This window comes from Crassostrea angulata, chromosome 2, assembly GCF_025612915.1.
Source record: "Crassostrea angulata isolate pt1a10 chromosome 2, ASM2561291v2, whole genome shotgun sequence".
Lineage (NCBI taxonomy): Eukaryota > Metazoa > Mollusca > Bivalvia > Ostreida > Ostreidae > Magallana > Magallana angulata.
The window spans coordinates 52,051,750-52,074,240 of record NC_069112.1 but is presented as its reverse complement, the minus strand read 5'-3'; the positions used below and the strand labels follow the sequence as shown (position 1 = coordinate 52,074,240).

The following is a 22,491-nucleotide window of genomic DNA, read 5'->3' as shown; positions in this document are numbered from 1 at the left end:
AATAATTAATACCATGATACTAAAAGCCAGAAAGTTGCCATAAACGGAATCTGCAGGTGATATGAAACCATATTGTCCCTTACCAATTGCAAACTGTAATTTTGCTTTGAATTTGCAAGAAGTCTACTCGCAGGAAACAAAATTATTTGTGGATGATTGTCGCTAGCTGCGATCTTGCGGCAAACATTGCAGCAGATAAGCATAGACTTTCCAATAACCATTACATTACGATCTGTTGTTTGTTTCAAGTTTGGAAGTAAGAAACATTTTAACAAATTTGCAAAAAGTTCAAAAGAACACTTAATGAGTCGAATCAGCCAATGAATTGCAGACTGTGCTTTGTCATGAAAGACTTTGAAATGCCTGAATGTTGAAGTTGTAGATTGTTGTCTATTGTAACACATTATAATATAGAATATATATATGTGTTCAGAAGTCTATTTGTTTCATAGAAGTAAATGCAACAATTTTTAAAGTAAAACCATTTATTTCAGACCATTCAACATCTGATCACATTGATTTGATATATTTTTTTATTTATTGCAATGTAAACCAAAATTTTGTGTCTTTTAAAGTAAATGAAAATGATTTTTTTTTCCCCTAATTACAGTTGTGCAGTAATTGTTCTACATGTATTTTCCAAATTTAAAAGATGATATTCGTTTTAAAAACATTAAATAATATATCAGCTTATTCCAAATTAAATAACAAATATTATCTTAATTAATGTTACATTTCAATTTTTACTCATAAGGGATTATTGTCTAGAAATAATGATAGAATTACTAATCCTTCAGACAGATTTTTGTGTTTTCCAAAAGTATGATGAATTTTCTTTATAACTGAGGTCAAGACAGCATTTTTTCTTCAAACTTCCAGCAGGTAGATTACGCAAAGGACAATAATGAGACGTTAGCTACGAGTTAGCAGTAGGATTTCCATATTTGGAAAAGTAAATATTTGTTGTAGACCTTCAATAACGTTATAAATGTTTTTTAAAGTATAAAATCATTTTAAAAACGTTAACATTATCAATTACAATTTGGCATGATAAATTTTCTCAAGAAACGAAGGACCAAAAACTGTAAATAATTGAAAGCTATATCATCTAGCAAGCATCTTTCAGAAAAGTTGACACTGTTAAAAGTTTGATGATCCCGAACTTCCTGCCATGAAAAATAATTCCCAGTAAAGTATATACTAGTATTGTAAATTGTCCATATGATAAAAGGCATCTTATTTATAAGCAAAAAAAACAAACAAAGCAGAGTTAGAGATCAACAATTTAATTCATGATTAAGATTTAATACATCATATGACACAGAAACAAATCCCTCAACTTCAGGGAGATGCATTACTTTCTGAATCGCTAGTGGAAGTTATTTATTATGTACACAACGCTTTAAAATGGGGGGGGGGGGGGCATTTGACGAAAAGTCCAATGGAAAATAGTCAATAAATACAAATTAAAAATAGGCCTCATTATGCATATTATATTAATTCTACCCTAGGCTATCCCCAGAAGTTTCGATAAACATATAACACAGTCAAAAATGCTCTCATCTTGCAAAGCTTATTGTAATGATCATAACATTTTGCAATTTTACCAACACTAAACATACTTCAATTTGCTGGCCATGCAATCGCAAGTCATACGAATAAAAATGCAAGACATCATATTCTTCAAATTTAAGGATTAACGAAAGTAATATCATTTCTGAAACTACGATAAACAAGAACTCATTTTCTAGAATGATCTCACGAGGCTGGCCCAGTTTGTGGTATTGTTTGATGACGTCATCGCTTAGATCAGTAGTCACTACTTCTCAGTAGCGGAAGTAGATACTAGTCGCCCGACAAAGAGTTAGGAAAAGTGTCAAGAAAATGATTGGTCAAAAATTTTACAGCCTGGTACATGTATACTATATTTACTTTCCAACTTGTTTTTGACACATAATGAGGTAGTGATAATAAGGATGAATCATAGGAACACTGTTAATTGCCATCAAATTTAAACAGAGATTCGGTCATCATAACAGGGCTTTTTACTAATTCGAACGACTAGTAAACACTATAGTAAATACATAATGAAGTGAGACATCGTAGATATTTAAATCAAGAGTTTATTTTGATACAATACGGAATCATATATCATAATGGTTATACTATAGCCTAGCAAATCAAGTTTGCCAAGAGACGCACTATCAAAGAAAGCTTCTTCATATATACAATGTAAAAGAAAGTTGTCGACTTTAATATAAAATTTATAATAATATAAATAAATTATACACAAAATTTGTTCATTCTTTGAGCGATTTAGTTGCAAATATACATATATTTTAGTTGTGATCATGATTATTCTTAAATGAAGTTTATTCACTTTCCATTTCAAATAAATGAGTTATATGATAAAAGAGGAGAACTCCTTATCACAATTAACCAGTTGTAGACAGAGGGGCTGAATATACACAATCAACATTTTTTGACTAAATGAAACAGTGACATGTTTTTTAAATAACACAATGAAATCTTAATATTCTGCATGGAAAAAAATCAACAAAAATCATTATGAGTAGAATCTTTTTTTTTCACGGGGGGGGGGGGGGGGGGGGGGGGGGGGGGGGCTCCCACTCCTACAGAGCTTTACTATACATACTGAAGAGATAATTCCAATAAAAAGAGGTACGTGTTTGAAGTGAAAACTAACTATGAACGTTTATATTAAAATACCTTTACAGTTTAATCAGACAGTTTCATAGCTTATGATGTAATGGATGTAGAAACTCAAATCACATCGAGAGAGACACGTGTATAAGGAATTACCCTGGACACAGCTAGAGCCAGGCCATCCCGGGTCATGGAATACATTTCATTGTGAAAAAGTTCTTTCACCGAGTCCAAATATATTACAGACCAAAGCAATAATCAAATAACATAAGTAATTCTTTAAAAAAAAAATGATGCGAGCGAGGCACAGTCTGACTAAAGCCAGCCCCTACTAATTCACTTCGTTGAAGGGAATTAGTAGGGGCTGGCTTTAGTCAAACTGAGCGAGGCATAGAGAAACGATTTTTTTCTAAAAGGAAACATGCATGTACTAGCATAATTATATACATTACATCGCATGAGACGATGAAACATTGCTTTCGGGGTATGTTGAAGGGGTTTTTATGACGTCTCAATCTTTTATTTTCTTGTCAGTATACATTGAAAATCTGAACAAATGTCAATATATATATTTAAACATTTCTACAGCAAATGAAGAGGGAATAGTTATGTGCATAAAACTGCACACTCATACATATCCTATACAAATTTGCCACAAAAGTTTTATTATGTCAACTTCAAAGTAGCTTTATATTTAGAAATACTGTATGCATAGAAATATTCGACTCCGCTTAATTTTCGCCCTTTTCGCCCTCGCGGGCAGTGGACAAGTTTAGGACTGGGCAACTTTCTATGTCTCAAACTATTTTACTTCGGTTATTGACAACTTTGTCTGGGCGAATACAAGACGGGGCGAAATCGTTTGCAAGTTAAAAAGGGCGAAAATAACACAGGGTGAAAATAACCCTGTATACAGTAATTTAATCTCAACTCAATGCATGCATGTATAGATGATGACTGAATATTTGATCTGTACTTAAGAGTTAATTATCACCGTAGAAGAACATGCACCTTTGTTGAGAAAAGAAAATGAAATGGAAATTTGAGAAGAACATGAAATGAAAATTATCTGTAGGAGGATGTCAACAAAAATCTTAGTTGAAACTAAAACCACTTTAAAATAAACATGGCCAGATACTAATTAAGGGAGCGAAAACAGTGTGTTTCAGAGAGATTCAGTTTTGACTAATGGATATTGATCACACCCATTTTTGACCGTCTGACATGATAACAAATAAAATACAGCGCAGACCAAATGATCATTGAAAGTATGATTTAGAGTGTTCCCTATAGCTAGCATTGTGTGAATTTAGTTGTAGAGAATAACTGGTTAGCCAGTTTTAGGTCTACAGGTGGCTACAGAGGCTAACAGAATCTAACACGTCCGGCTCTTCTGGCTTTGACAATCATGGATTGGTATCTCTTGATTCTATCTTCATAAATGTGTCTAAAAAAAAAAATTAAAAATAAGATTATAACAAAGAAAAGAAACAAGGAATCAGAGAAAAATTGTATTGCTTAACTTTATCAAAAACCTTTATATTTCTTTAAAATTACAAAAAAAATGAAATCATATATGAATGTTATTTTACTCCAAAGGTTTTAAATATAAAATAATAAAACTTTTCTTTTTTAACCACAGTTATTAAAAATATTCTTCGGAATGCATAATTATCAATCAAGTCTTTTCTTGAGCATCAGACCCTTTAGTGATATGTTGTAAATTTTGTATTTACTGCCACGGTAAATTCAAAACTTACAATTATATGACAATATAGACCCTATTATGAAAATTGCACGTTCTCTACAAGTATTTCATGGCCAACTGTATCTAACGTGAGTTTCCCTCTGAATTTTCCTTTAAATGCACATGATAGGCACAATTTTAAGTACATTTTAAATCTAATCTTAACATTATATACACCACCACCAAGTCTGCATGCAAAACATCAAAACAACAATGTTTGAAGAGGATTTTTTTTAAATATCAAAAATATAATACAAATAAAAACCTGTAAACTAGTGACGACGTTTATTGTTAAATTCGGTTCATTTCATTATTTGCTGTTCAATAGAGAAAAATAGAAAAAAAATTAAATTGTAGCAGTCAAAAAAGGTGAAAATTCAATTTTTTTTAAAATTTGCTTTGATTATGGTCTCAATAAATGTACATATGAAATTACAAACCGCCAAGAAATGTTTAACTAAAGGTGGATTATATATAGTTTTTGGTTTGTTTTTGTCTAAATCCAATGTTTTTAAACTTCCTAATTTTATTGCTTCATATGATATAAAAGAATAAAGGCAATGACATTGTCAGAGATATATATTATCATTGTGAATATATAATTTTAGCGATTCATTGAAGCTGTTTCGAATAATTAATTGTTATAATATATACAGGCTCAAACAAATAAAGTACGTGTATATATCATTTTCTTCAATTAAAAGTAGGTGAAAATACTTTTAAAATAACTTGAAAACTAATAAGTCAATGTTATAACTAAACTTAAAACTTAAAATTCGATGACTTTTGATCGATGAACATCGATTTTACATAGATGCATTTACAAATTACAATATTTTACTGACATGAACAATGTAGTAAGAAGTAAAAAATAAAAGTTTCAAAGAATGAAAGTAAAAACTTTCCTTTTATTAATATCATCAGCTGGGGAAAATTGAACTCTGACAAATTTTAGAATCATGATAATCTATCAAATAAAGTAGCATCAATCAATGACAAAGTTTTTCTTAGACTGAACATTAATAATAAAGGGGTTTCAATATACAGGGAAGAATGGGTGCCTCTAATGAAAAGAAAACCTGTCTAAACCGACACAACAATAAAACCTTTGATGTGATGCACATATTTGTACATATAGATGGATAGCCGAAATAACAACTTCATGTATATCCTATATAGTGAACAAGTATATTTTTAGATTATGATAATGAATTGACCCTTTATCTTATGCAATTTGCTACAGCTGCTAAAACACAACCTTGTAATGTTGGCATCGTTTCACTTCCATAGGATAGTGTAAGCAACAGTACAAGATAAAAACTTGACAGTACTTCGTCAGAATAGACAGGCCTTACTACTCTACAAAACTACTTGACTAAAAGGGACAGATCGAAGGAAGCTTGTCATTCTAAAAAACAAATCATTATAAAATCATCCTTGATAGTCATCTCGATCTTTGTGTCAAGTCAAGTGAAACAATGATACCTAACATATCCATATCAGGGACTAAAATACCAAATTTTCTTGGCTTCAAAAAATAAGGGGGGGGGGGGGTGCAAAAATATGAGTCTCTGTACTTGACACTGTATTAATCTGATTGATCATGTAATCAATATGATTGATCAGGCAAGGTACTGCTGGGAGCATAAGAATTCTGGGATACTGTCAAAAACAAAACTCATGAAGGTCAAATGTATACTCAAGCTTTTTTTTCAATAGAGCTCGCTTCCCCCTAGCCAGATTGCCTTTCTTTACTCTTTGGGCCTTATTACTATACAAGATAAATATATCATTTGCACTGGGTCATCGTTTTCTGAGTGAGGCTACACAGATTCAGCCACGTGGTAGGATAATCATCAGGGGATATCCCGAGGATACTGGCATATAAAAGGATTTTTTCAAAATAATGGATAACTAGGAATCAGAAAGTGGGTACAGTATTACAGGACAACAACAAATCTCCTTCTTTCTTTATAGGATTCTCTGATTTTATGTTTCAATACATATGATCCCAAAAGTAAAAAAAAAACACTCCGTATAACAGTTAAACAGTCACTAACTCACTAAAGATATCATATTCCTAAAGAGTTAAAAGACCGAATTGCAAATTCGTAAAATCAAAACCTAAATACAATGTTGCAATGATAAACTCTTCATCACTTTTATTTTACATGGGTTTTTTTTTACATGAATTTTAAATTTTCATGAATCATTGATCAAAAGTTGTGACTTTAGGGTGAAAATACTTATTAAGTTTTCGTAAAAAGTGATTTACTAGTACAATCAAAAAATCAAATTACTTTATCTTAAAGCATTTCATTAGCACTTCATTTTTTGATTTTTATAACCACAGGTATGTATACTTTTGTTTTTACAAATTTTTAAGTTAAAACAAAATTGACCTTTATTAAAATGAATCTGGTGATTAGGGGCCCTGCCTGTCTTTTAACTCTTTAGGTTGATGATATCATTAAGATTCAAGACTATATAGATGAGGTGCAACAGAATTACAAGTCAGCCTTACTGAGAGTTTCCCCCTTTCTACTTCTGAAATCAGAAAAATACAAAGAAAACAAAAATCAGTCAAGTTTAAAATATATCTGTTTGGAATCTACCAACAGTCTTTTTCTATCATTCATAGTCGAATAGACTGCTTTCTTGTTTATGTTAAAATACCTCTTTTAAGAAAAAAAAAATGCTGGGAGGACACAGATATTACGTGTAAAATCAATAACCTACAGCATCATCACTTTAAAAAATATAAAACTCTATACAACATGTACAAATATAATTGTAAAACCTGAACTTATTCTACATTCCAGGTGCATGTTGACGCTTAAGAGAGAGAGAGAGAGAGAGAGAGAGAGAGAGAGAGCAATAAATAAGAGCAGGTTCCCAAAGCAATGTATTCATCAAAACTTAATTGATTGGGTTTGAGGGATGCATATGCTTCCAAGCCCCCTTTGGTCACAATTCTGTTGAAATTTAGTGAGCAGAGCTGGTAACAAAATGCATTCTGCCATCAAAACCAGTCAACAATTTATAAACAATTACACATCCTAATTGGCAATGCAGTTGGAAGAAAACATTCATATACCAGAATTATCTGTTATGAATGTAGCTCAGTCCATTGTATATGTTACACAACCTCCCTACTCATATATTTTATAAAACCAATTTGTTCATCTTTAAACCAAATTAAAGACTGTTTCAAATTTTACATACTACACAACAACACTGACTACACAAAGCATTCATCTCCTTCTACACTAAGGAAATCTACTATAGATACACAAAGGAAAGGAAAGTTTTATCTTCATGTTTCTTTGAGAAAAAAGATGTCACTGCTCCTTCACGATTTAGGGTTATTAAAGATGAGTTGTCTGCCTTCCTGTGGAACTCTCCGCTGTCTGGCTGTACTCCAGCTCATTTCTGGGTAGGTAGGTGAATCGCCTCAGTGCGACTGGCTTGTAGTAATGAATGGACAGTGGAGGGGCCGAGACTCTCAGGTTATCAGCCGAGCGCCTGAGAGACTGTTGCTTCAAGAGATGATCCAGTCTTGTTCTCATCTGGACCTTGGAATAAGACTCTGGATCCTCATCAGAAAATGAGCCAGATCCGCTCCCAAGAGGAGATAACTCCTCTCTTTCTTCACCAACATCATCTTCAGAGTTCTCTCCCTTTGCAGAAGCTCTTCTTTCTTGCATGATAAACTCCCCTCTAATTCTGCTGTTGCGTGCCTCTGTGTGTCGCACTATGTCATTGTTAGTGTTAGCTAGTGTCTTTTGAGACAAAGACCTGGAGTCTAATTTGTGGTGCAAGAAATTAGTTTTGTTAGTACCCTTCACCACACCATGCAAAGCTATCCCAGCATGCAAAGCTTTCCCCGAAACACCAGACTACAACAGTGAAAACATAAACAAATAGAAAAGCATAGTAAGCTGAATATGTTTTAGAATTGCAAAGAAGAATACAAGCATATTATCTGATTATACACATAAACACACAGTCACCAAGGTTTTGAATTTACTCCATGTCATTTGTCATACAATGAAATGCTGTCTGTCCTTATTTCTGGTAAATGTAACTGATAGAACTTTTAAGACAATTATTAATATGTTGTTTTCTATTATAGCAACAAAGTTTATAAAATATTTCAATGATCTCTAAAGACAGTTGAAAAATTGAGGTGTAAATGTTTCAAACCCTGGCACTGCATACTTTTTATTGTTACTAAAGCACTGGTTAAACAATTAAAGTTAAGAAAATAAAGAAGAGTTTTTGTTGTCTTTACTTTATCATGCTGTTTCATCTTCAAAGAAATGATAAATACAAGTATATTAGAACAAATTAAATCTGCATCTACATGTATATATATATATGTCTGTTTCATACATATGTCAGTCAATCCATAGGTGCCATTTTAAGCTTTACTGTCAACAATCAAATCAGCCTGAGATTAACTCATTTAAATAAGATTTCAAACTCAAGGCACCATTATTATCAATGCTAGCCACTAGCTCAATAGTCAAACTGTAGAGGATAGGCAATAAAATATTCATTGGGAATTCTATAATTTTACCTCTAGGGGACCTTTTCGAGACTGTGAAAAATTAGTATTCATTTTTTATTTTCAATTCATGAAACTTTTCTGAAATTTTTGAAGATGAAATTATTTTTTTAATAAATAGTTATTATGAATTATACAAATATTAATTGGCATAAAATGAATTTCTTTTAACATATTAATGCTGATACACGAATATTATTAAAGAATATAAGCATGTAAATTTTGTACATAATGATTGATATAAACTATTAATATAATTATGTATTTGAATCTGAATATTTTTGTAAGCATTTGCTGAATAATACATTTATTTAGTAATTAAATCATGGTTCTATCTCTAATGGAACTGCAAACAAACTAATCCACTGAAGTTTTATGTGGACCTAATCCAACTGTTGATAATAAATTTAATTCATACTACTGGTTGCATTCAACCCAGAAAATCATTTTTTTGACACAACAAAATACCCCACAACATATATTAGCAAAGAAATGATTTTCAACTACTTATATTAAAATAAGTTCTACTAGGTGTACTAAAGCAAGCCCTTTTTCTGATACAACATGTAAAAATGCATCAACTTGCTCCAAAAAAAAATAAGGCAAAGAGTTAATTTCAGATAATCCAAGTCACACAATGACACACAACTACAAATCTGTCAAACCACAGCAACATGCTAAACAGGTCATGTCTTCCTTACCATTTCTATAGCACCACTCTCTTCCGTGGATCCCATTGCCTTATTGCCCGTTGGAGAATCCCCCAATGTGGAATTCCCTGCTTTATCCACCCCTGTTGATCCTGAATCCTCCTCTTCTTTTGTGGAAGTCACTGGAATGTCAGATGCTAACACTGCAGCTTGATCTGTATCACCTGAATGCTTGACATCTTGTTCACCTGAAAGTTTGTTCTTGGGGTCTTGATCACTAGAGTGTTTGTCACTGTGTGAAGAAGTGTCTGAAATTGTGATAACTGTTTTCATTCCAGCACTACTGTGATCCGAGTTATTGGAAACATTGGCGATGGTGAATCCTGGTGAACCTCTCCTCATTACTGGGGAGGTGTGGTCCTTGTCCAACTCAGCTTGAAACGCAGGTTCTGTTTCAGATAAAACATAATTGCCATCAAGATTCTATCACATCAATCTATCGGATTTCATATTAAAAGGTTAGAAAAATCTTAAAATACATTTAAGATTTGTAAAAAACTCTTTCACTCCTTGCTTTTTTACTTTCAAATTGAATGAAACAAGATATCTGTGAGCTGAAGCTCACTAGTGATAACCCGGTCACTCTGATGTGAATATACAAACAAAAGCAAAGTTGGCATTTAACAGGAAGTTGACATCGATTTCTTGAAAAATGAATCCCATCATATGGCATGCCTATATAAAGACTGTGTCAAATTTCAAACAACTGCCATGCATAGATGATGAGAAATCTCAGACAAAATTTTTAGATGACATCGTAAAGGTACAAAATTTAATCCCATCAGTTGGCATGGCTAAATAAATGTGAGAAAAATTGTGAGCATCTGCAATTAATAGTTTCTGTGAAAAATGCTACAAAAATTTGTTACGCACAGATTCACGAGAGTAAAACAGTATACCCCCTCTCCTTGGAGGGGGATATATCATTGCAAAATTTTCAAAGGGGAATGACAAAAATTAAATATTCAAACAAAATTGAAAATCAAAGTTAATCCCCTTTCATAATAGGGCGAATAAACTAATTCATGCAGCAGTATCTAACCAGATATGACATGCCTGAGACACAAAACATTAATCTTTTGACCTTATGAAAACTTCTTTCATTTGCAGTGTGCCTAAAAAATGCAGTGATAGCCCTCACCTATGTCGCTGTAACAGCTAGGGGAGGAGGGGGTGTAACTGGGGGTACCCTCCGTGTACTCTGTGTGTGTGGGCGTGGACTCCGAGATACTCAGGGGTGGGGATCCCCGCAGACTGGACATTTTGGGAGAGACTGGATGTGCAGAGTCAGTGACCGTCTGGAATGTGGATCCTAAAGTTCCGGGTGTGCGACTGGAACAAGATCCAACATTTACAGTCAAGCAGGGTTAATACCACAAATATGTTTAGAAGCATACATAAATACCTGTGACTCAGCTGTTTCTCATAAAAAGTGAAAGCAAAGATTGTTTATTTATAAAGAACTGGCACTGTCAAGAAAGTGAAATCTCCCCCATTTTAGTTTATACTGCACTATTATGAGCAGTACTTCTTTTGTATCATAAGAAAGGAATTATAGACATATTGTGCCTATATATATATATCAACAAATATAAGAAACTGAAATGCTTATCAAACTCAAACATGTATGCATATATATGATGTATAAAAATTTGTCTTGCCTATAAAAATGTGAACTACAATGAAAAGTCAAATCATTTCTAACTTGATCTGTATAATTACAAAACTTGATTAAAAATATTTTTAAAAAATGTTAGACATGAACAAGCAAAAGATTAATTGCTTTAAGAGATAAATAAAAATATTCAACACGGTGATAACCTTGACATGGGCATCTCATGACCATGTGAGGAAGCCTCCGATTTGGAAGCTATGGCCTCAGCGAAAGTTGGAGGGGGTGTTGAATTTTCTGGCAGTAGGTCAGGCCTGCCTCCTTTTGTGCCTGTGTTAAATACAAATTGTCATTTATACTTGTATGTCCAAGATAATCTGGTTCCCAAAACATATAAACATATACTGTGGAATCATTTTTTTTCTTGGGGGTCAATATCCGTAGGTAGCCAAAATTTTCCTGGTTCGTGGGGACATAATTTCGTTGGTAGTGTTATAGGAAAAATGTTAACAAATATTAAACAAATGATTGTACTTAGGTTCATTGGGATGTGAATTCATGGGCATGGGTTACCCACAAATGCCACAAACATTGATCCCCTGCAAACAATGATGATTCCACTGTATATTAAATTAGTATATACAATGCAGGACCAAATCATCCAATGTTGAACATGACAAAACGTAGAAGATTCCTACTAGAGCAAATAATTTTGGACAATAAAAAAGTATAAATATTTTGCCTTTTAAACTTAAAGCAATATGAGCTGTATTATTTAGAATTTTATTTTTCTGCAAAAACCAGCTAGTGTGATAAGTCTGCCTGTAACTTAAACTTTTATGATAAATAAGATTTGAAAAAATCATTAATTTTTGTCAGGAGAAAGATTTCACTTATAAGGAATATATAGTAAATCAATTTTTGTACAGGACGACAATAATTCAATTTTGCTCCAATTAAGGCTTCTTAATGGCTTTTCCCACAAAAACAGAGGTAACAGAAATTTTAAAACCATGATACTTTTGTCATTTTAGTAGAAAATAACATTTTCTTCAAAAAAAATTTGCAGCTCATATTGCTTTAAAACCATTCCTAGTATGTAAAATTTAATTATTTCTGATTGTGTACAGAATGTAAACATACCTGACGGAAGGCCGTCATCATCCGAGAAACTGATGTTCCTTGTTCTTTGACCTCTAACCTCTGTTCTCAGAGGCTCCGAGAGGGTCTCAGATTCAGATGTCGTATTTGCTCTTTTACCCATAGTAGGTTTGCGCTTGGATGGCGAATGTTTAAGAGCTTAAAAAAAAAGAGTATAAAATGAATCTCAGTTAGGATAATACTTACAAAAACAAAAATGTTTAAAATATGTAGATATTTTGCTAACACAAAAAATCCAACCATTTCATTTGGTTTTTATTTTTTTAATATTTTGCTTAGAAAGACCAGAATTCAAATTTAAATACCAGTGATTAACCAGTCAATATCAATTTCCATTTTTTTGAATTTATGAATGATAACTCTAAAACTATAGTTTTGCCTTGCAGCTAAGGTAAAGATCTGCTGTGTTGGAGAAAGGTTTTAATTCATGTTGAAATACTTGTTAACAAAGGGATTATAAAGCAAGCTCCCTCAAATGCTATGTAATGTGGGTATTCAAAATGAAACACATAATATCTGTATGCATTTTTCATTATATGAGTTCAAATTTCACAGTTGTTTTACATTATTGAAACACACTGAACATTGAAACATACAAAATTAAATTTTTGTCATTTATGCATGGTAAGTTCTGTGATCACAACAAAAGAAAGATATATTCAAATCAATGTAATGCGCCATTCAACTTTTATAGTACTGAAATGGATGAAAATTGCAGCTATTTAAATCATGTTCACTTTAATTTTGACTGATAAGTTGCAACATATTCAAAGCATTTTAAATTCATAAGCCATCAATTTTGACATTAGAAAAAAAAACACTTTAATTTGTATTCTTTACAAATTGAATGAGGTATGGTTCATATTCTCAGAGTGAGAATCACCCATAAACAATATTTCTAAAAAAAATTGTTTAAAATTATTGGAACATTGTATGAATTTTTTAATGTTTGAAATGACAGTCTTCTTGTATGATATATGTAAGATATATCAATTTTGCATGGGATACTACAGTGCCATATAATAAATAACATACATGATTGTATATATATGCTTATTGCTTGTTGAGATTTTCAATATTGTAAACAACATTCATTCTTTGATTCATCATTATGATTCTCTCTCTCTCTCTCTCTCTCTCTCTCTCTCTCTCTCTCTCTCTCTCCAAGCATTATCTGAACAAATATGAAAAAGCATGCATGCTCAATTGCAAGTACATAATTTCAAAGTAAATTGATGAAAAATAAGTCGGAGAATGACATTGTATTAAGATGTTGACAATGAAAGTGAGAAACATACAAGAAGTTTCTCCTCAAGGCTCTTTTATCATTCTTTTATAAATAAAATTTAATTTACTGTTGATATTAAAGATCATAATTTCGTGCAAAAAAGTAGATCAATGATTTTGTTGATAGGAACATGAAATTCAAAGTGAGGAGAAAAAAATAAATTGCTGCAGAATAAATGAATGAATGAGTAGAAAAAATCCATACCCATTTTTTGGCGTAAATCTTAAAAGAACAGCAAAAATTTTCCCTTGAAAATTCACAATACCACAAAGCAATATCATTACAAAAAAACAATACCAAGTCATTTGTATCTATTAAAACAAACAAAATTTTTAACAATGCTCAATAAATGTCAGATGAAAAACTAAATTCATACATAATTTAAGGAAGCGTGATAAGAGTCTTACAAAGTTGTATGTCATCTGACATCCATTATCACAAGGAGTGCATGTTTTAGATGCGATGTACTGTACATTATCTTAAACTGAAATGCTTCAATAATTAAACAAAAGAAACATAATGCATGATTTAACTTTTAATGAAATAAACACAGGTGATTACTGGATGCTTAGTAGTTGAATTTGAGACTGAGATTGAATCTCAATAAAAAGAAAATCTCCATACAAAGACATTGTAAGAATATCGAAATATATGGATTTTTTCTTATTTAGATGTTAAATCTTATTAGCTTAACGAATCATATCTAAAAATTCAAAGAAGATCTGACGGTTAATTTGGTGACAACCCAGCCTACTTTAGTTGAATGCGGCTTTGATGCGTCAGACATTGAAATTAATTTTTGCCCTTAAGTAAAATGCGGCTTTGATGCGTCAGACATTGAAATTAATTTCTGCCCTTAAGTTGAACGGGCTTTGATGCGTCAGACATTGTAATTAATTTCTGCCCTTAAGTAAAATGCGGCTTTGATGCGTCAGACATTGAAATTAATTTCTGCCCTTAAGTTGAACGGGCTTTGATGCGTCAGACATTGTAATTAATTTCTGCCCTTAAGTTGAATGCGGCTTTGATGCGTCAGACATTGAAATCAATTTCTGCCCTTAAGTTGAATGGGGCTTTGATGCGTCAGACATTGAAATTAATTTCTGCCCTTAAGTTGAACGGGCTTTGATGCGTCAGACATTGTAATTAATTTCTGCCCTAAAGTTGAATGGGGCTTTGATGCGTCAGACATTAAAATTAATTTCTGCCCTTAAGTTGAATGTGGCTTTGATGCGTCAGACATTGAAATTAATTTCTGCCCTTAAGTTGAATGCGGCTTTGATGCGTCAGACATTGTAATTAATTTCTGCCCTTAAGTTGAATGGGGCTTTGATGCGTCAGACATTGAAATCAATTTCTGCCCTTAAGTTGAATGCGGCTTTGATGCGTCAGACATTGAAATTAATTTCTGCCCTTCAGTTGAAAGCGGCTTTGATGCGTCAGACATTGAAATTAATTTTTGCCCTTAAGTTGAATGGGGCTTTGATGCGTCAGACATTGAAATTAATTTCTGCCCTTAAGTTGAACGGGCTTTGATGCGTCAGACATTGTAATTAATTTCTGCCCTTAAGTTGAATGGGGCTTTGATGCGTCAGACATTGAAATTAATTTTTGTCCTCAAGTTTGTTAAACTTTGTAGATGGTGTTTGGATAAACGTAATAAAATGTTCATTACATGCAAATTTTATGTCTTAGATTGCCTGTAATTAAACTAATTAAAGCAAATAAAAGCATGTCATTCAAATCACAACTTAAGTAACAACCAACAGCCTATTTCACTGAAAAAACCCCCCAAAAAACTATTATCAAAATGGCTTTACATTAGCGAGTCATAATTAACTTAATGCCTAGAACCTCACTTAAATAACTTTAATATACAAGTCTAGGACTTCACTTAATTAACATTATGCATAGGAACTTTCTTAATTAACTTCATGCCTAGGACCTTGCTCAATTAACCTAATGCCTAGGACCTTACTTGTCTAATTCCAGGCCTAACTTTATTAATTTCATGCCTAGAGGCTCTCTTAATATACATGTACTTCAAGCCAAGGAGTACATACTGTCTATCCATTTTTTTTTTGGCATATCACAAATTTGCAAATAATGGGAAAAATATGTAATGTTTTTAATTTGCATCAGTCATTTTTTTATTTCAAAAGTTTCTTATAATATATTGTTTTACTTTCATGTTAAATACTGAAATCTGATTGGTTAAGACGCAGTCAATAATATTTACTATTACCCTCAGCGTTAGCAACGCACTTGGCAACGGGTAACATTAAAAAATGTTACATGCGCGAAAATTATGTGCGTACGGTTCGCTGTAGAATTCACGTTATTCCTATATAAAAGCAGTAAAATTTTCTTAAAAATTTTAAAAAAGACATTCAGTATAACAAAATAAATAGTGCCTGTTTGGGAGGATAACAGTTGAAATTGACACCCCTCGAAAACCATTGTCAACCTCCGCTTCGCGTCGGTTGACAATGGTTTTCTCGGGGTGTCAATTTCAACTGTTACCCTCCCAAACAGGCACTATTTATATAATACAAGATATATATTCTGCAAATTCAGTAATTTGCTATTTAAAGCAATATGAGCTGTATTTTTTAGAATTTCATTTTGGTCCAAAAACCTGCTAGAATGATGTCTGCATGTAACCTAAACTTTTATGATGAATAAGATTTGAAAAAATTATTAGTTTTTGTCAGAAGGGAGATTTCTCTTCTAAGGAATATATAGCAAATCAATTTTTGTACAGGATGACAATAGTTCAATTTTGCTTCCATTAAGGCTTCTTAACAGCTTTTCCCACAAAAATAAAGCAAACAGAAATTTAAAAGCCATGTTATTTTTTGTCATTTTAGCAGAAAATAACATTTTCATGAAAAAAAATTTTCAACATTAAAATTGCAGCTAATATTGCTTTAAAAGAGATATGAAAAAATAAAAAATTAGATCATTGCGAAAATATGCGATATATGGTACATGTATTTAACCTCATGTCTGGGACCTCAAACTTCATCAAAGCATGGGAACTAGATAGAGGGATTGTAATAATGTAACATGGGAACTAGATAGAGGGATTGTAATAATGTAACATGGGAACTAGATAGAGGGATTGTAATAATGTAACATGGGAACTAGATAGAGGGATTGTAATAATGTAACATGGGAACTAGCTAGAGGGATTGTAATAATGTAACATGGGAACTAGATAGAGGGATTGTAATAATGTAACGTGGGAACTGGTTAGAGGGATTGTTATAATGTAACATGGGAACTAGATAGAGTGATTGTAATAATGTAACGTGGGAACTGGTTAGAGGGATTGTAATAATGTAACATGGGAACTAGATAAAGGGATTGTAATAATGTAACTGTTCAAAATGATACGGAACCAGGTATATCTGGAATTCAGCTTCATATGCCTTGAAGAGATCACTTGCCCTTTGGGCCAGTAATTTTTTAAATTCTTTTTTAGTCTTGTATATTGGACAATAAAAATTTTATTTGAACATTTGAATAATCAGTGAAAAAAAAGTGATTTCTAGAGCTAGCCCTGCTTGGAAAAAAATTGCCATTACATTGCAATTATACAGTTGCAAACAACTATTAAAAACTACACCACTTTCCAACATTTGAAAGGCACACAAATCATTATAATATATATATAGTACAGAGGTACCATGCACCCAAATCAAAAGACAAAAGCAGTAAAAAGTTAATCATATTTAGCATTTTAACATACATTTCATAAAAATTGGTCCCGATTTGTGATGGGGTGTGAATTTCATTCAATGATTTGCTTGTTTTCTATCCAATAACTTACTTAGGCAAGAAGCCATGAAGCAGCCATTTTGGATTTTTAAAAAATTAATAGATAATCTGAGGAATTTTTTTTTTATCAATTTTTTATCTAGTAGTAAACTTTTTTAAAAACTAATTCTAAAAATGACTTTGAGGTGGAAAACATACAAATTGCTATTCTGAGAGTTAATCATAAAAATCCATGTGATGTCACTGTGAGGTCATTTTGGTATCAGGGATAAATGGCATTAAAAATTTCAAACAATACATGAATCCAAAATGTTGTCAGATTTTCATCATCCAATTGAAGTAATTATCATTTGTGACCTTCATTGACTGTGCATTATGGGCAATTGCGAGTTTTAATTTACACACAGTGAAAGCTATCAACAGAACTCATTGTACATGATAGGTAATATAACTTTAGCTTTAAAAACAAATGATAATAATTATGCAATGCACTGAATACAAAACTTTAAATAAAAATATAAAAAAAAGAGTTTCAGTCACAATTTAATTTCATCCAAAAAAAAAAAAAATAACTGAGGGTAAAGCACGTAACCCAAAAATAAAGAAGCTAAATAAATAATTGATTTGATTTCTTTTTGTGAGCAAACAACACACTGAGCACAGCGAGAGTGACTTTAAGCCATTACCTAGATTGACAAGTTTGCGGAAGCGTTGTGCAGCCCGAAAATTAGGCGGCTCCACTGAACGGGGGAAGCGTAAAAAAAGAAACAAAAGTAAGAAAGACGCAAAACCCGCAAATCACATTCAGCCATTATCAAATCTTTGTTGCCCTCGACCTGAATGTAAAATTGAATGGTTCAAGGTGCAAAATCCGTCTTAAAAAAAGAGAGAAATCATACTTATACTAAGATTTTCATGTTTTGAACGTTCTGTTGAATTTAAATCGTTATGTTTAAATCAAGTTAATATTTGAAAATTTGCGTTATTTTTCAAAACATATTTTTTGATTCCCTTAAATAATTTATCAAATATATCACATTTATTCATCAAATGTCAAAAACACAAAATTTTATAAAGGGATGTTGCACCTTATGCCTAGATTAGTCTTCAGATGGAATCATCGACATCACATTGCTTCTGAAGGAAAGTCCCAATCCTGATTCTTGAATTTCCTTTTAAGCACCCCACACATATTCATCCCCCCCTTTCCCTGGGATTACATCCATTGAATAATAAGAGAATAACCCTCCACCTTTCCTCAAATTCACCAGTTAACATAAAGAAACCTTAATTCTAAACACCCACTGGGTACTTTAAAGGTAAAAATACAGTAATCCATTTCTTTGGCAGCATATTATGAATCTTTTGTACAACAAACTTACAAGTATGATTTGTTTTATTTATTTTTTGTTATACCTTAATTTTTTTTAGTTCCGACTGCAAACCCCAATACCACACAAACTATACTACTTGTGTTCATGCAAATTTGTAAACTACATGTTTTACAGTACATGTAATTTTAAATCATTCAATCTCAAATATTTATATTTTTCATCCACACAGTTCTAGTGTCTTGAGCTTACAGTAAGAAGACATGATCAGGTTTAAATGTATGCACACTGTACATTGTTTGCAACTTAGAATGACTATGCCTAGAAACTAACTATGATGGATCTATTATCTGAGCTAAATCCTACACCAGGGAGCCAAAGGCCCAAAAAATTGAATTTCATGCAAAATATCTATAAAAATCTAAGGATGAAAGTTGAATCCATAGACAGGTCCTGAGTTTGGAAAAAATAATTGTTTGAAAAACTATAAAAAAAAAAAACAAACAAAAAAAAAAACCTACATGTCAAAATGGGAATGGTGCAATCTCTAAGCAATCTAAATGCTGTGGAATCATTGAAATTCGTGTTGGCTCAATTTTCATGGTATTCGTGGGTAGCCCTCCCCCACAAATTTACATCCTCGACGATAACAAATTTTGATAGAGTAAGTTATCTTAATATCTTACTGATACTAAAAACCGACAAATTCACGAAACTACATCCCCACAAATAAGCAAAAATCCCATAATCTGCGAAAATTGACCCCTGCGAATTTAAATGATTCCAAAGTAACATCAATCAATGGAGCGTGCAGTCAAAACTTGTACTAACTAATAAATCTTAAAAGTCGTGTCATAGAGCTGTCCTACTAAATCAACAGTGTGCTAGCTGGCTCTAGATGTGTACTTACGTGTGGGGATTTTCCTGAAGACTTTGGCAGACATGAAATCCTGGAACCTCTGAGAGTAGTAGCTGGGTCGGTGAACAGATATACTGTCCTGTTGGCAAAAAGGGGGAAATAGAATGATAAAGGGTCCACAAAATGTCCATAGCTTTATATCATCAACAGAGCATCAAAAGACTATTTCGTTTCCCAATGGCTGCCAGAACATAATTCATTTTTTTTAACAGTATAATAACTTAGACTGTTGTATTTTATTCTGAATTATTTTGAATACATGGAGTAATGTTGTTGTTTGTCCATCAACCAAGAGAGAGTCATGAGGCTTCCAAGTGCCTAAATAATCATCTCTTTCACAAATTAAAGAGCTTGCTCTCTTAACGCATCAATGACTATAGATTTTATGGTGTGCTCGCTAGCTCTCTTTAGCTCTCATCAAAGACTATACATTTCATGGTGTGCTCGCTAACTCTCTTACCGCATCAATGACTATAGATTTCAAGGTGTGCTCGAACTTCTTTTTGAGTCGGTAGCTTTGTAGTATATCGATGAGACCCAGGTACAACATGATTCTCTCCCCTTTGCTGTTCCTGGCTGGAATGCCTCCCGGTCTATCAATTAAACAGTATGCTTCAAATTAGTACCCTGGGTATAAAACTGAGCTTGAAAGCTAGGCCATCAGTTAACATGGATGTTTCATGTCATTGAGTGTTTGAAACATTAGAAGAGGAGACAAATTAATGTTGAAGTTAGGAGGTGGGGGGGGGGGGGGGGGGGGGGGGTGGAGTGAGTCGGTGGTGTTTTTATATGGGAATGGGGAATGTTGAAAGAGGAGGACAGGCCAGGGGTTTTCCTGGCTTATATTCGGATCTGTTTACTGCCAGATCCTTTCCCCCTTGAAAAATCATCAATATTTTGAATTCCTAATTCAAGACTTTTTTTACAATCAGGTGCCCATAGATGTTGGAAAGAGCTGTCGACTTTTTTTAAAGACAAAATATGAGAAAAATATCATTGCATTATTAATAGTCATTAGAATCATTGTTTAACTTTGTTGATAATTAAAATGCAAACAAACCAGCTAATTTGTTCACGATTGTTTATATTATGGAGCATAATAATGAAACCCTTAGTTCTTTAAGAAAATTTATAATTTTCCCAAATTCAACAGTTGATGCGTCAATTTTCCCCATTTCACAGACTCTGGACCCAGTTGAAAAATAGTAGGAAAACCCCTGCAAGCACATAACATTAGATTGTGGTTTGTGGTTTTTTGTTGAAGAGTTGGGGGGGGGGGGGGGGGGGGGGGTTGATTCTTACGGAAATTCGTCGTCCTCCTGCTCCTCTTCGTCAGACTCTGTGTTGTGGGCGGTGATAGACTCCATGGGGGTGGTGTACTGTGCCACGCGGGTCTTGATGGACTTGGTCCGCTGTGGGGCACCACCTACAAAACAAACACGCACTGATTATCACCTGCTGAACTAACAAAACAGACCCAGCATCACTTGTTGAATCTAGTCCTTGCGTTACACTCCAACAAGTTTGTAAAAAAAATTTTGACTTCCATTCCTAAATTTACATTATGTTACTTGAATGTTGATTTTCTGCTTATTCTGGACTTTTAAAATCTTCTGATTAAAGCTGTTTGGTCTGATTTTTTTGTAATTACAGTTTCAAAAATTTTTTCATACGTCAAATCATATATCTTAGAAAGTTATGGGCTTTCTCCTATTTACACCAGCAGAATCAGTCTCCTTTCAAAGTTAGAAATATTCAAAGTAAATAAAAAATAATTTCTCTTTGGGCAAACGAAAAAACAAACCAGAATGCATCACGGGAATATTTAGAAAAGGAAACTGTTTGGTTTCGTCCCCCGAATGATTGGGTTTATTCAACCCGCATGCTATGCATCGATTGTAAAGAAAGCAGACTTTAGAAATATTAGCAAACAAAACGTACACATGTTTATTTCTAATTTGTCTGATCATTTCGACCTTTATTTAAAGCGATGTCAAATTCGTAATACAACCATACCCGTCTCATCTACAGGGGTGAAATTTAACATGAGGCGAAATAACGCGGTACCTTTTATTGTCGTTTGTTTTGTTAGCAAAATTTGTACGAATTTTTCTTCATTGAAATTTGGCATAATTGACGGGTAAAACTACTGCAATGTCTTATTATTTTACATATACTAAGCATAGCCATCGTTTAAAAGCATGCATAAAATCTGATATAAAATCGGACCAAGCAGCTTTAATTAAAAAAAATTGACAATACAATCTGTCTAATATATAATGGGTGACATTATGATATTCTGGCAGAAACTTTCAGACTTTTCCTTTCTTCAAAGTTTGATTTGAGTTAATGAGTCCACAGTGTTATATTCATAATTATAATTATATTTTTCAACACTCATATATTCAATATTTTGACTATTCAATAGCATAAACTATAAAACAAAGTTTTGATATTATATAAATGAACTAGCAATTCTATTTACCACACAACAGTTATGATTAACAAATTTATCATGATAAATGCAATAATATCATTGGAGGAGGCAATTCCCAGAAACCCAATTTATAGATATTTTTCTCAAATTAATGTAAAATAACAAACCCTTTTCCTACTTTTTATTTACCGTACAGTTCAAATTTTCATCAATTAATTCATAGAAAATCAACAACACTTAAACCAAAATTAAATATTTTTTGTTTT

At 32.7% G+C, this 22,491-nt stretch overlaps 1 protein-coding gene across 10 annotated transcripts in view; it reads right to left on the bottom strand.

The window, feature by feature from the left end:
* Window positions 1-3,082: 3,082 nt before the first annotated feature.
* LOC128171198 (phosphatidylinositol 4-phosphate 5-kinase type-1 alpha-like) overlaps window positions 3,083-22,491 on the bottom strand; it is a 30,306-nt gene continuing 10,897 nt past the window's right edge. For 2 of the 10 annotated variants that reach the window (XM_052836922.1, XM_052836920.1), the window contains exons 11-19: window positions 21,091-21,214; window positions 20,249-20,381; window positions 19,780-19,867; window positions 13,960-13,977; window positions 12,450-12,605; window positions 11,516-11,636; window positions 10,836-11,026; window positions 9,686-10,083; window positions 5,311-8,313 (exon numbers count right to left, since the gene is read on the bottom strand). In XM_052836922.1, coding sequence (XP_052692882.1) covers window positions 7,783-8,313; window positions 9,686-10,083; window positions 10,836-11,026; window positions 11,516-11,636; window positions 12,450-12,605; window positions 13,960-13,977; window positions 19,780-19,867; window positions 20,249-20,381; window positions 21,091-21,214 — 1,760 coding nt within the window. In that variant the 3' untranslated portion in view covers window positions 5,311-7,782. Of the gene's footprint in view, window positions 4,115-5,310; window positions 8,314-8,708; window positions 8,727-8,996; window positions 9,018-9,685; window positions 10,084-10,835; window positions 11,027-11,515; window positions 11,637-12,449; window positions 12,606-13,959; window positions 13,978-19,779; window positions 19,868-20,248; window positions 20,382-21,090; window positions 21,215-22,491 lie in introns of those variants that run through there. The other 8 variants (XM_052836925.1, XM_052836926.1, XR_008242037.1 and 5 more) reach the window with 8 other exon arrangements.